The sequence below is a fragment of the Heterodontus francisci genome, chromosome 24, assembly GCF_036365525.1.
Source record: "Heterodontus francisci isolate sHetFra1 chromosome 24, sHetFra1.hap1, whole genome shotgun sequence".
NCBI classification, from domain to species: domain Eukaryota; kingdom Metazoa; phylum Chordata; class Chondrichthyes; order Heterodontiformes; family Heterodontidae; genus Heterodontus; species Heterodontus francisci.
Genome location: NC_090394.1, coordinates 27,030,677 through 27,044,171, shown reverse-complemented (window position 1 = coordinate 27,044,171; position 13,495 = coordinate 27,030,677). Strand labels below are relative to the sequence as shown.

The 13,495-nt window shown below is 44.0% G+C and overlaps 1 protein-coding gene across 5 annotated transcripts in view; it reads right to left on the bottom strand.

The window, feature by feature from the left end:
* The window catches only part of LOC137383258 (actin-related protein 2/3 complex subunit 1A-B), a 59,436-nt gene that overhangs the window by 19,367 nt on the left and 26,574 nt on the right, over nt 1-13,495 (bottom strand). For all 5 annotated transcript variants that reach the window (XM_068055794.1, XM_068055791.1, XM_068055790.1 and 2 more), the window contains one exon: nt 7,132-7,236. In XM_068055794.1, the coding sequence (XP_067911895.1) occupies nt 7,132-7,236 (105 nt within the window). The remainder of the gene's footprint in view (nt 1-7,131; nt 7,237-13,495) is intronic.

Genomic DNA, 13,495 nt, shown 5'->3' with positions numbered 1-13,495 from the left:
CAATCAATAAACTTTAGTGGTTAGCAGATTAGATAGCAGATAAGCCACAAAGGTCATCTACCTCTGAACGTAGTTTGTAAATGAGCCTTGGATACACTTTAAGAAGACAAACACCCAATTTCAGCACTTAAAAAGAAAACCGATTTGGTTTGTCCAATTTAATTCTGAATTATTTTATATAAATTGGGACTGCAAATGGCATTAGGCAAATTAGAAAATTAATGTGTCCAAAACAGCAGCACTAGGGGATGTGCTGTCATTAAAAGATATTTGGCTAATGTTTACACTTGTATCTTAGATGTGTAATATGAAAAACTTCCAGTCACAAAGTCCATTTACCTCAACTCATTCAGATAAGTGCATTTAATGTAGTAAAATGTCCCAATCACTTAACAAGAGCAAGAAGAAAAAAAATTGGCATTTTTAACACTGAGACACTGAAGCAGAAATCAGCAAAGATGACCAAAAGCTTAACCAAAAGTTAGGAACATCTTAAATCAGAGGGGTAGAGCGGCAGAGAGGATTCAGGAGGGAGTTCCAGACCTTAGGGGCTAGACAGCTGAAAGCACAGCCGACAATGGTGGAGCAAAGAAAATTAGGGACGTGCAAGAGCGCAGAGATCTTGGAGGATTTTTAAAAAATTCATTCATGGGATGTGGGCGTCGCTGGCCAGGCCAGCATTTATTGCCTATCCCTAATTGCCCTCGAGAAGGTGGTGGTGAGCTGCATTCTTGAACCGCTGCAGTCCATTTGGGGTAGGTATGCCCACAGTGCTGTTAGGAAGGGAGTTCCAGGATTTTGACCCAGCGACAGTGAAGGTACGGCAATATAGTTCCAAGTCAGGATGGTGTGTGACTTGGAGGGGAACCTGCAGGTGGTGGTGTTCCCATGTATTTGCTGCCCTTGTCCTTCTAGTTGGTAGCAGTCGCGGGTTTGGAAGGTGCTGTCTAAGGAGCCTTGGTGCGTTGCTGCAGTGCATCTTGTAGATGGTACACACTGCTGCCACTGTGCGTCGGTGGTGGAGGGAGTGAATGTTTGTAGATGGGGTGCCAATCAAGCGGACTGCTTTGTCCTGGATGGTGTCAAGCTTCTTGAGTGTCGTTGGAGCTGCACCCATCCAGGCAAGTGGAGAATATTCCATCACATTCCTGACTTGTGCCTTGTAGATGGTGGACAGGCTTTGGGGAGTCAGGAGGGGAGTTACTCGCCTCAGGATTCCTAGACTCTGACCTGCTCTTGTAACCACGGTATTTATATGGCTACTCCAGTTCAGTTTCTGGTCAATGGTAGCCATAAGGATGTTGATAGTGGGGGATTCAGCAATGGTAGTGCCGTTGAATGTCAAGGGGAGATGATTAGATTCTCTCTTGTTGGAGATGGTCATTGCCTGGCACTTGTGTGGCGCGAATGTTACTTGTCAGCCCAAGCCTGGATATTGTCCAGGTCTTGCTGCATTTCTACACGGTCTGCTTCAGTATCTGAGGAGTCACGAATGGTGCTGAACATTGTGCAATCAGCGAACATCCCCACTTCTGACCTCACGATTGAAAGAAGGTAATTGATGAAGCAGCTGAAGATGGTTGGGCCTATGACACTATCCTGAGGAACTCCTGCAGTGATGTCCTGGAGCTCAGATGATTGACCTCCAATAACCACAACCATCTTCCTTTGCGCTAGGTATTACTCCGGCCAGTGCAGGGTTTTCCCCCCGATTCCCATTGACCTCCAGTTTTGCTAGGGCCATACTTGGTCAAATGCTGCCTTGATTTCAAGGGCAGTCACTCTCACCTCACCTCTTGAGTTCAGCTCTTTTGTCCATGTTTGAACCAAGGCTGTAATGAGGTCAGGAGCTGAGTGGCCCTGGCGGAACCCAAACTGAGCATCACTGAGCAGGTTATTGCTAAGCAAGTGCTGCTTGATGTCACTGTTGATGACACCTTCCGTCACTTTACTGATGATTGAGAGTAGGCTGATGGGGCGGTAATTGGCCAGGTTGAACTTGTCCTGCTTTTTGTGTACAGGACATAACTGGGCAATTGTAGGGCTGGAAGAGGCTACATAGATAGGGAAAGGCGACAACATGGAGGGATTTGAAAATAAGGACAAGGATTTTAAAACGGAGGTGTTGTCAGATGGGGAGCTAGTGAAAGCCAGCGAGCAAAGGGCTGATGGATGAATGAGATTTGGAATGAGTTAAGAGATAGGCAGCAGAGTTTTGGATGAACACAAGTCTACAAAGGGTCGAAGATGGCAGGCCGGCAAGGGAAGCATTGGAACAGTCAAGCCTAGAGCTAACAAAAGCATGGATGATAGTTTCAGCAGCAGATTAGATTAGATTAGAGATACAGCACTGAAACAGGCCCTTCGGCCCACCGAGTCTGTGCCGAACATCAACCACCCATTTATACTAATCCTACACTAATCCCATATTCCTACCACATCCCCACCTGTCCCTATATTTCCCTACCACCTACCTATACTAGTGACAATTTATAATGGTCAATTTACCTAACAACCTGCAAGTCTTTTGGCTTGTGGGAGGAAACCGGAGCACCCGGAGAAAACCCACGCAGACACAGGGAGAACTTGCAAACTCCACACAGGCAGTACCCGGAATCGAACCCGGGTCGCTGGAGCTGTGAGGCTGCGGTGCTAACCACTGCGCCACTGATGAGCTGAGCAAAGGCCAGAGATGAGCAATGTAATGTAGTTGGAAGTAGGCTGGTTCAGATACATGGTCAGAAACTCAAGGCGGGGTCAAACACAACAAAGTTATTCAGCTTAGTCAATCACAAGGGATGGAAACAGTGGACAAGGGATGGTGCTTATGGCGATTACCAAAGACAATGGCTTCAACCTTCCCAATATTAAAAGGAAATTTCTGCTCATCCAACATTGGGTGCGGAACAAGCAATGCGACAAATCAGAGAAATTTGAGGGGTTCATATATACGTACCATCACCATGACTGCCTACTTGCACCTTCATAACATTGCCCGACTCCACTCCCACCTCAGCTCATCTACTGCTGGAACCCTCATCCATGCCTTTGTTACCTCTAGACTTGACTATTCTAATGCACTTCTGGCTGGCCTCCCATGCTCTACCCTCTGTAAACTTGAGGTCATCCAAAACTCTGTTGCCCACGTCCTAATTTCCACCAAGACTTGTTCGCCTATCACTCATGTGCTTGCTGACCTACACTGGCTGCCAGTTAAGCAATGCCTTGATTTTAAAATTCTCATCCTTGTTTTAAATCCCTCGATGGCCACACTCCTCCATATCTCTACTCCTACAACCCCATAACCCTCCAAGATAGCTGCACTCCTCTAATGCTGCTCTCGAACATCCCCGATTTTAATTGCTTTACCACTGGTGGCTGCACCTTCAGCTGCCTAGGTCCTAAACTCTGGTATTCCCTCAAACTACTTTCTACCTCACTTTCCTCTTCTAAAACACTCCTTAAAAAGTAGCTTTTTGACCAAGCTTTTAGTCATCTGCCTTATTATCTCCTTATGTGGCTCAGTATCATATTTTGTTTTATAATGTTCCTGTGAAGCGCCTTGGGACGTTTTATGATGTTAAAGGCGCTATATAATTACAAGCTATTGCTATCCAAGGAAGTCGTGGTGGGAGAGAGCTGAGTGGCAGACATGTCAAACTTGACATGTTTTTGTATGATGTCACTGAGGGGTATCACGTGGATGAGAAATTGAAGGGGGCCAAGAATAGATCCATGGGGAATACCAGAGGTAAGAGTGAGATTGGGAAGAGAAGGTATTGCAAGTTATTCACTGGCATAGATTAGAAAAATGAGAATGGAACCAAGTTAGTGCAGTTGCTCCATCCACCTGTATCAAAACTCGGATAGTCAGGTGGAGAATGATAGAAAACTGGAGCATAGCATTTATTTACTCAAGCTTTTATGTACAGACACACATTGCAAACCGCACACCTCCAACAAAAAAAATCCCTCTTTCAGCCTACTCTTGTGAGTCCCCAATTAATATGCACCACCTGAATACAATTCACATCGAAATGATGTACAATTGACCACCTGGACATTGGAGGAGGGTGTTATGGTCAACTGTGTCAAAAGCTGCAGAAGGTCAAGACAAATGAGAAGGGATAGTTTATCATGGTCACAGTCATAAAGAATGCCATTTGTGACCTTAACGAGGCTGCTTCAGTACTGTGGCCAGGCTGGAAAACTGATTGGAGGGATTCAAATATGGAATTGTGGGAAAGATGGGTATGGATTTGGGAAGCAATAACATATTGAAGGACTTCAGCGAGGAAAGGGAGGTTGGAAATGGGATGACAGTTTGCAGGTACAGAGGAGTAGAGTAGGTTTTTTGAAGAGAGGGGTGAAGACAGCAGATAATATCAGTTAACATGGAGCCCATAAAGGGAAGTTAGGTGCTTAATAGTTTGGTTGGAATAGAATCGAGGGAGCAGGAAGTAGGTCTCATGGACAAGATAGGGTCGGAGAGAACATTGCAGGAAATAGGATAGAATCTAGAGAAAGACGTGAATACAGGGCTAGGGCAGTGGGCCATTTCTGGGGGAAGGGAAGGAAACGGCAGAAGCAGCAGACCTATGTGACAAAAAAGTCTATGAGCTCCTCGCATTTACCATCAGAGGCAAGAGTGGATGGGGCAGGGTACGTAATTTAAGACGACACTGAGAGATAAAGAGAAGGCGGGGTTTATCTTTCCATTCCTGGATGATCTTCGAATAGTGAGCAGATTTAGCGATGGGCAGCATTGCCCGAAAATGCTTTAAGTGGTCTAGCTAGATCAGGAAATGAATGGTTAAACCAGCTGTTTGCCAAAGGCATTCAAGTCTGAGACTCTTGCATTCAAAGGAACGGAGATGATGGGATACTAAGGGGAATGATTAAGTTGAGTGACAGAATAATAGTGCTAGTCAGGACAAGGGCATTAAAGGTCGTGGAGAGCATGAGATTTAACAAATCAATAACTGCCAAGTCGTGATGTTGAATGGAAAGTCCAAGGCTAGATATTTGGGAATTTAACAGTGCAGTAGCAAGTGACTTGAGGGAGAGCTTCTTTTATTAAAAAAAAAGGCAAAAGTAAGCATGCCCACAGAAACCTTATTACAAAAATTTGCTCTGGAGGAGATACTGCCTCTGTCGTAGTATCACCACATGATCTTCAAATGCAGCTCCAAAATGGAATCGTCAAGCAAGCTATTATGGGAACAGAGCTGGTCTAAAAGGTTCCCCAAAAGAACAACAATAGCTCTTTAATTTGCATGTACTCATTAAGATAAGGTGTTTCAGCAATTTAAAAATGCATTCATTTTGCAAACAAGAGCATCCTTGCTCCCCCATCCTCATTTTAACTCTAGCTTTTCAATGTCAAGAGTACATCATATCAACACCACTTGGAGTATGGCCAAAGCAGAAGAGGGAGGCGCATAAAGCCAATGATTTTCTGTTTTTTGTTTCATGAATAGAAATTTGCACCTGTTCTCCACACTGTGCCTTCCATTTCCTAAACAGCTCAACAGCTTAAATTTCTGTAGTACAGGAAAATGTCAGTTTTACAAAGGAAAAACTCAGATTATGGGCTCATTAGGTGATATAGGCATAAACCTGATTTTCTGCCACTCTCTTGTTGTTAACTGTATATTAATTGTGTTTAATCGTATGCAGGTGGTGGGCATTAACTAATGATTCACAAGTCTCTATAGATACAGACTGACAATCTCGTTGTTGCATTAGGAGGTAAATGCTTGGAATGTGCAACTCTGCAAATAAATCTAAAAGGTGTGTAAAGATTGGCTCCAGTTCTGTCCTTCAACTGGCTTTCTGGAGAAGAACATTGTTACATCATTTGTAACACTGAAACAAAACAGAAACGGTTTGAAAATCTGCTTGGTTTTTCGACTAACGAACCTAAAAAATTTTCTTTAAAATCAGTACAGTGAGAAAGACATTACATGGTCACCTGCCTTTCTTAGAACTGATATTTAGTAGCACCTTTGAATGAAGCTACCATAAGGCTGAAGAAACTGATGCATATTGATCTGGAATATCAAAAATTAGCAACAGCTTCACAACATTAGATGGTGATCCAAATTCACACGAACATACGAATTAGGAGCAGGAGCAGGCCACTTGGCCCCTCGAGCCTTCAGTAAGTTCATGGCTGAACTGATTACTCCACATTTCCACCTACCCCCGATAACCGTCCACCCTCTTGCTCATCAAGAATCTATCTACCTCTGCCTAAAAATATTCGAAGACTCTGCTTCCACTGCCTTTTGAGGAACAGAATTCCAAAGACTTATGACCCTCAGAGAAAAAAATTTCTCCTCATCTCTGTCTTAAATGGGCAATCCCTTATTTTTAAACAGTGACCCCTAGTTCTAGATTCTCCCACAAGGGGAAACATCCTTTCCACATCCACCCTGTCAAAACCACTCAGGATATGTTTCAATCAAGTCGCCTCTTACTCTTCTAAATTCCAGCGGATACAAGCCTAGCCTGTCCAATCTTTCTTTGTAAGACAGCCCACCCATTCCAGGTATTAGTCTAGTAAACCTTCTCTGTACTGCCTCCCACCCATTTACATCCTTCCTTAAATAAAGAGACCAGTGCTGTACACAGTACTCCAGATGTAGTCTCACCAATGCCCTGAATAGCTGAAGCATAACCTCCCTACTTTTGTATTCAATTCCCCTTGTGATAAATAACATTCTATTAGCTTTCCTAATTACGTGCTGCACCTGCATACGAACCTTTTGCGATTCATGCACCAGGACACCCAGATCCCTCTGCATCTCAGAGCTCTGCAGTCTCTCACCATTTAGATAATATGCTTCTTTCTTATTCTTCCTACCAAAATGGACAATTTCACACTTTCCCACATTATATTCCATTTGCAAGGTCTTTGCCCACTCACAACCTATCTATATCCCTTTGTAGCCCCCTTATGTCCTCTTCATAAGCTACTTTCCTACTTACCTTTGTGTCATCAGCAAATTTAGCAACCATACCTTCGGTCCCTTCATCAAAGACATTTATATAATTAATATATTTATTCTTCAAATAAATTTACAGTATTACTATCTAGAATCAGAAGCATTCAAGCTGTTTTTGTACCTGTTATTCGACCATTATGCTCCTTCAGTTCGTGATTCTTGATCCACTGGTTTCCACTTTTTTTATAAATATGAACCTCATGGTTATTGGGGCTAAGTGCTATCTCTGTAGAAAGCAGAAAAACTAGTAAAAATTCACATTAAAAGTCACCCAATCAGTATTAAGTGTCAGATATGAATAAGGGTCGTTGAACTTTAAATTCAAGGTTTCTAAAGATAACTTTATTAGACTGGTATACCTCGGGCCAAACAGATTCTTTTAAATTGAGGAATTGTTTGATTCACTTTACACACACAATAGTGATCTGGTCAATTGCAGGTTTATCTTAAGACATGAAGGTACAGTTATAAACACCTGGTGACTTTCCAACAACATCCATGTACTGTGAACGAATATCTGATTATCTGAACTCTAAATACTTAACTTTCCATTACTAGATAATCACATACATAATACTTCAAACTTCAATTCCACAGACTCATCATCTAGGACCGTACTGGTATTATTTGTATTGTAGTACTGTGAAATGCTTAACAATTCATAACACACACTAATTCTTTCTTTACATAGTAAGACATCAGGTTTGTAGAATAAATTCTGTGCTTCAAAGCAGATTGATCCAAAGCAATCATCTGCTTTTATTTACATCCTTGAATGTTCTAAACATTTCAGATACTCTTACAATTGCCATTTTGCACAAAGGCAAGCGGAACAAAATGTACCTGCACACCCAAAGCCTGATCTTGTTCCAAAGTAATTGGTGGGAAAACTGACGGACAATAGCATTTGTTACTTCAATTAATGGGAGGGGATGGATTACTGGATTTATTTTCTAACTGCAGTATCCAATACATAAATAATGGAAGTACATAAAAACGATTATAAACAAGCCACACACTCGTCTAAAACAGTACCATAATGATCTAAATGGGGTTTTACCTGTCATGAAAGCACCAGTTAAATGGAGACTTCATTGAAAAATTCTCATTAGCTAGTCCTTGTTGAGGGCAAAAGCCCAAATTCATGGCCACCTGATTTTTAAGACTGTTGAATGTGCTCAAAATTTGCTGGGGCTGAGGAGAACACAATTTGTAAACTGGCATCGTCTTCAAATTTTGTTTTCTTCAAAATGAGATGTGAAGAATTGAACTATTAGCATGAATTAGTGCTGATATGGCCAATAACCTACATGAGTTGCTAATATAATGACTGGCTGTTCTATGCCCACTTGCATGCAAGTATTGAATACAATTTTGCACCCAATTTCTATGCTGCTATTTCTATATTGTGCCTGTGATAATGTCCCATCTAACACTACACTTCAATTGAAATCCTATATTACCCCTGTTCAGATTCAAATCATTTTGAATAGGTCATGATAGATTTCAGGAGGGTGATTTTAATAACCTTTGAAAATGTATCAAAGTATGAAGTCATTGCATTTTGGGTTTGGCCTGGTGGATAGAAATGGCCCTTTCCAGTGTAATGTGCCTATTCTTGGCCGCCCTCGTTTCTCATCTACGTGCTGCTCCATAGCGACATTATCCAAAAACATACAGCTCTACCTCACCATCACCTCTCTCGATCCCGTCATTGCATCTAAATTGTCAAACTGTTTGTCCTACATCCAGTGCTGGATGAGCGGAAATTTCATCCATCTAAATTTTGGAAAGATTGAAGCCATTGACTTCGGTCCCCACCACAAACTCTGCTCCCTAACCACTGATTCCATCCCTCTCCCTGGCAATTGTCTGAGGCAAGTGATGGACTTCCATAAGAAGGCATATGGAATCCATTCCTTTATTAGCTGAGGTATAGAATATAAGAACAGGGAGGTTATGCTGGAACTGTATAAGTCGTTGGTTAGGCCACAACTTGAGTACTGCATGCAGTTCTGGTCACCTCATTACAGAAAGAATGTAATTGCACTAGAGAGGGTACAGAGGACTGGAAAAATGGAGCTATGAGGAAAGATTGGATGGGCTGTTCTCCTTGGAAAAGAGAAGGCTGAAGGGAGATCCAATTGAAATGTACAATATTTTGAGGGGCCTGGATAGAGTGGAGGTGAAGGGCCTATTCACCTTAGCAGAGAGGTCAGTGACTAGGGGGCATAGATTTAAAGTGATTGGTAGAAAAATTAGAGGGGAGATGAGGAAAAATATTTTCACCCAGAGGGTGGTGATGGTCTGGAACTCACTGCCTGAAAGGGTAGTTGAGGCAGAAACCCTCAACTCATTCAAAAGGAGGCTGGATATGCACCTCAAGTGCCATAATCTGCAGGGCTACAGAACAAATGCTGGATGGTGGGATTAGAATGGGTGGATCGTTTTTCGGCTGGCACAGACACGATGAGCCAAGTGGCCTCTTTCTGTGCCTTAAATTGTCTATGATTCTATGAAGGGTCATCAATCACAAAAGTCAATTCTGTTTCCCTCTCCACAGATGCTGCATGACCTGCTGAGTATTTCCAGCATTTCCTGTTTTTATTAACAGCAAGGTATGTTGATAAAAGTGAGATGAAGTAAAGTGGGAGGAGGCTTATATGGAGCATTAATGCCAGCATAGACCCGTTGGGCTGAATGGCCCGTTTCTATGCTGAAAATCCTATGTAATCCCGAACACCATAGCAAGCGAGCAGATTTTGTCAGTTTATGGTGATGATGTAACTGAATCGATGGGAGGCAGTGACGTTGTGGTGTGGCCACTGGACTAGTAACCCAGAGACCCAGGGTATTGCTCTGGGGTCATGGGTTCGAATCCCACTAGGTAGAATTTGAATTCAATTAATAAATCTGGAATGAAAAGCTAGTCTAATGATGGCTATGAAACCACCGTCGAACTATCTGGTTCACCAATGTCCTTACCTGGTCTGGCCTACATGTGACTCCAAACCCACAGCAACGTGGTTGACTCTCACATGCCCTCTGAATTGGCCTGGCAAGCCACTCAGTTGTATCAAACTGCTACAAAGTCGGTAAGAAATGAAACTGGACGGACCACCCGGCATCGAACTAGGCACCGGAAACGACAACAGCAAACCCAGCCCTGCACACCTTGCAAAGTCCTCTTTACTAACATCTGGGGGCTTGTGCCAAAGTTGGGAGAGCTGTCTCACAGACTAGTCAAGCAACAGCCTGAGAGTCATACTCACCGAATCATACCGTACAATGTCCCAGATACCGCCATCACCATCCCCCAGTATGTCCTGTTCCACAGACAGGACAGACCCAGCAGAGGTAGCAGCACAGTGGTAAATCATCAGGAGGGAGTTGCCATGGGAGTCCTCAGCATTGACTCCAGACCCCATGAAGTCTCATGGCATCAGTTCAAACATGGGCAAGAAAACTTCCTGCTGATTACCACCTACCTCCTCCCCACAGCTGATGCATCAGTACTCCTCCATATTGACCACCACTTGGAGGAAGCACCGAGGGTGGCATGGGCGCAGAATGTACTCTGTGTGGTGGTGGGGTGGGGGACTTCAATGTGATTCGGTAGCACCATTACTAACCGAGCTGGCCAGGTCCTAAAGGACACGGCTACTAGACTGGGTCTGCAGCAGGTGGTGAGGGAACCAACAAGTGGGAAAAATATACTTGACCTCGTCACACCACTCTGCCTGCTGCAGATGCATCTGTCCATGACACTACTGGCAGGAGTGACCACCGCACAGTCCTTGTAGAAACCAAGTCCCGTCTTCACACTGAGGATATCCATCGTGTTGTGTGGCACTACCACCATGCTAAACGGGATGCATTTCGAACACATCGAGCAATGCAAAATTGGGCATCCATGAGGCGCTATAGACCATCAGCGGCAGCAGATTTGTACTCAACCACAATCTGTAACCTCATGGCCCGGTATATCCCCCAGTCTACCGTTACCATCAAGCCAGGGGATCAACCCTGGTTCAATTAAGAGTACAGGAGTTCAATGCCAGGAGCAGCACCAGGCATACCTCAAAATGAGGTGCCCACCTGGTGAAGCTACAACCCAGGACTACTTGCTTGCCAAACAGGGTAAGCAGCATGCGATAGACAGAGCTAAACGATCCCACAACCAACAGATCAGATCTAAGTTCTGCAGTCCTGCCACATCGAGTTGTGAAAGGTACTGGACAATTAAACAACGAACTGGAGGAGGTGGTTCCACAACTATCCCCATCCTCAATGACAGGGGAGCCCAGCACATCAGTGCAAAAGATAAGGCTGAAGCATTTGCAACAATCTTCAGCCAAAAGTGCCGAGTGGATGATCCATCTCGGCCTCAAGTCCCCAGCATTACAGATGCCAGTCTTCAGCCAATTTGATTCACTCTGCATCATATCAAGAAACAACTGAAGGCACTGGATACTGCAAAGGTTATGGGCCCTGACAACATTCCGGCAATAGTACTGAAGACCTGTGCTCCAGAACTTGCCACACCCCTTGCCAAGTTGTTCCAGTACAGCTACAACACTGGCATTTACCCAGCAATGTGGAAAATTGCCCAGATCATCCTGTACACAAGAATAGGACAAATCCAACCTGGCCAATTACCGCCCCATCAGTCTACTCTCGATCATCAGTAAAGTGACAGTGCTATCAAGCGGCATTTGCTTAGCAGTAAACTGCACAGTGATGCTCAGTTTGGGTTCCGCCAGGGCCACTCAGCTCCTGACCTCCTTACAGCCTTGGTTCAAACATGGACAAAATAGATGAACTCAAGGAGAGGTGAGAATGATAGCCTTGACATCAAGGAGCTCTGGCAAAACTGGAGTCAATGGGAATCAGGAGGAAAACTCTCTGCTCTTTGGCGTCATACCTAGCGCAAAGGAAGATGGTTGTGGTTGTTGGAGGTCAATCATCTGAGCTCCAGGACATCACTGCAGGAGTTCCTCAGGGTAGTGTCCGACGCCCAACCATCTTCAACTGCTTCATCAATGATCTTCCTACAATCATAAAGTTAGAAGTGAGGATGTTCGCTGATGATTGCACAATGTTCAGCACCACTTGCATCTCCTCAGATACTGAAACAGTCCGTGTAGAAATGCAGCAAGACCTGGACAATATCCAGGCTTGGGCTGATAAGTGGCAAGTAACATTTGCGCCACATAAGTGCCAGGCAATGACCATCTCCAACAAGAGAGAATCTAACCAACTCCCTTGATGTTCAATGGCATTACCATCACTGAATCCCCCACTATCAACATCCTGGGGGTTACCACTGACCAGAAACTGAACTGGAGTAGCCATATAAATACCATGGCTACAAGAGCAGGTCAGAGGCTAGGAATCGTGCGGTGAGCAACTCACCTCCTGACTCCCTAAAGCCTGTCCACCATCTACAAGGCACAAGTCAGGAGTGTGATGGAATATTCTCCATTTGCCTGGGTGGGTGCAGCTCCAACAACACTCAAAAAGCTCGACACCATCCAGGACATAGCAGCCCGCTTGATTGGCACCCCACCCACCAACATTCACTCCCTCCACCACCGACGCACAGTGGCAGCAGCGTGTACCAGCTACAAGAAGCACTGCAGCAACGTACCAAGGCTCCTTAGACAGCACTTTCCAAACCTGTGACCTCTACCATTCTGACTTGGAACTATATCGCCGTTCCTTCACAGCTGCTGGGTCAAATTCCTGGACCTCCCTTCCTAGCAGCACTGTGGGTGTACCTACCCCACATGGACTGCAGCGGTTCAAGAAGGCAGCTCACCACCACCTTCTCAAGGGCAATTAGGGATGGGCAATAAATGCTGGCCTAGCCAGGGACGCCTATATCATATGAATGAATTAAAAAAAAACATAACTCCCATTCAGTTATTAGGCACTTTTGCAATTTACTGAAGTGATCTTGCACTATACTGAAGTACACCATGCAAATATAATAATGGAAAACACCCGTCTTCTAATTTTATGTATTTCTATTGGCAATTACAGAGGGTGTTACACCATTAAACAAAGAGGGTGGGCACGAGAGGCTGCCATTATTTTAATGCAAGTTTACCACCTTGCACTTACTGACATTAAATTCCACCTGCTTTGATCTATTTCTCCATCTCATCAGAAACCTATAATAATTTCCTTTGGTCTGATGAATAATTAACTACATCATCTATCTTGGTATCATCTGCAAATTTCAACAGCAATCCCTCTAGGTCTATATCCAAATCATTAGTATATACAGTGAAAAGAACTGAACTCTGTAGGACACCATTTCCCACTTCCAACCACACTGATAAAGGAAAAAACAGCGTATGCAGTTTATCAATTTTTCGAACCAGCTTTCCACTTCCCCTCAATTATCATAGCCTTTAATCATTTCCAGTCTTCTCATGTGGGGTACCTTGTCAAAGGCTTTCCGAAGGTCATGTGCCATA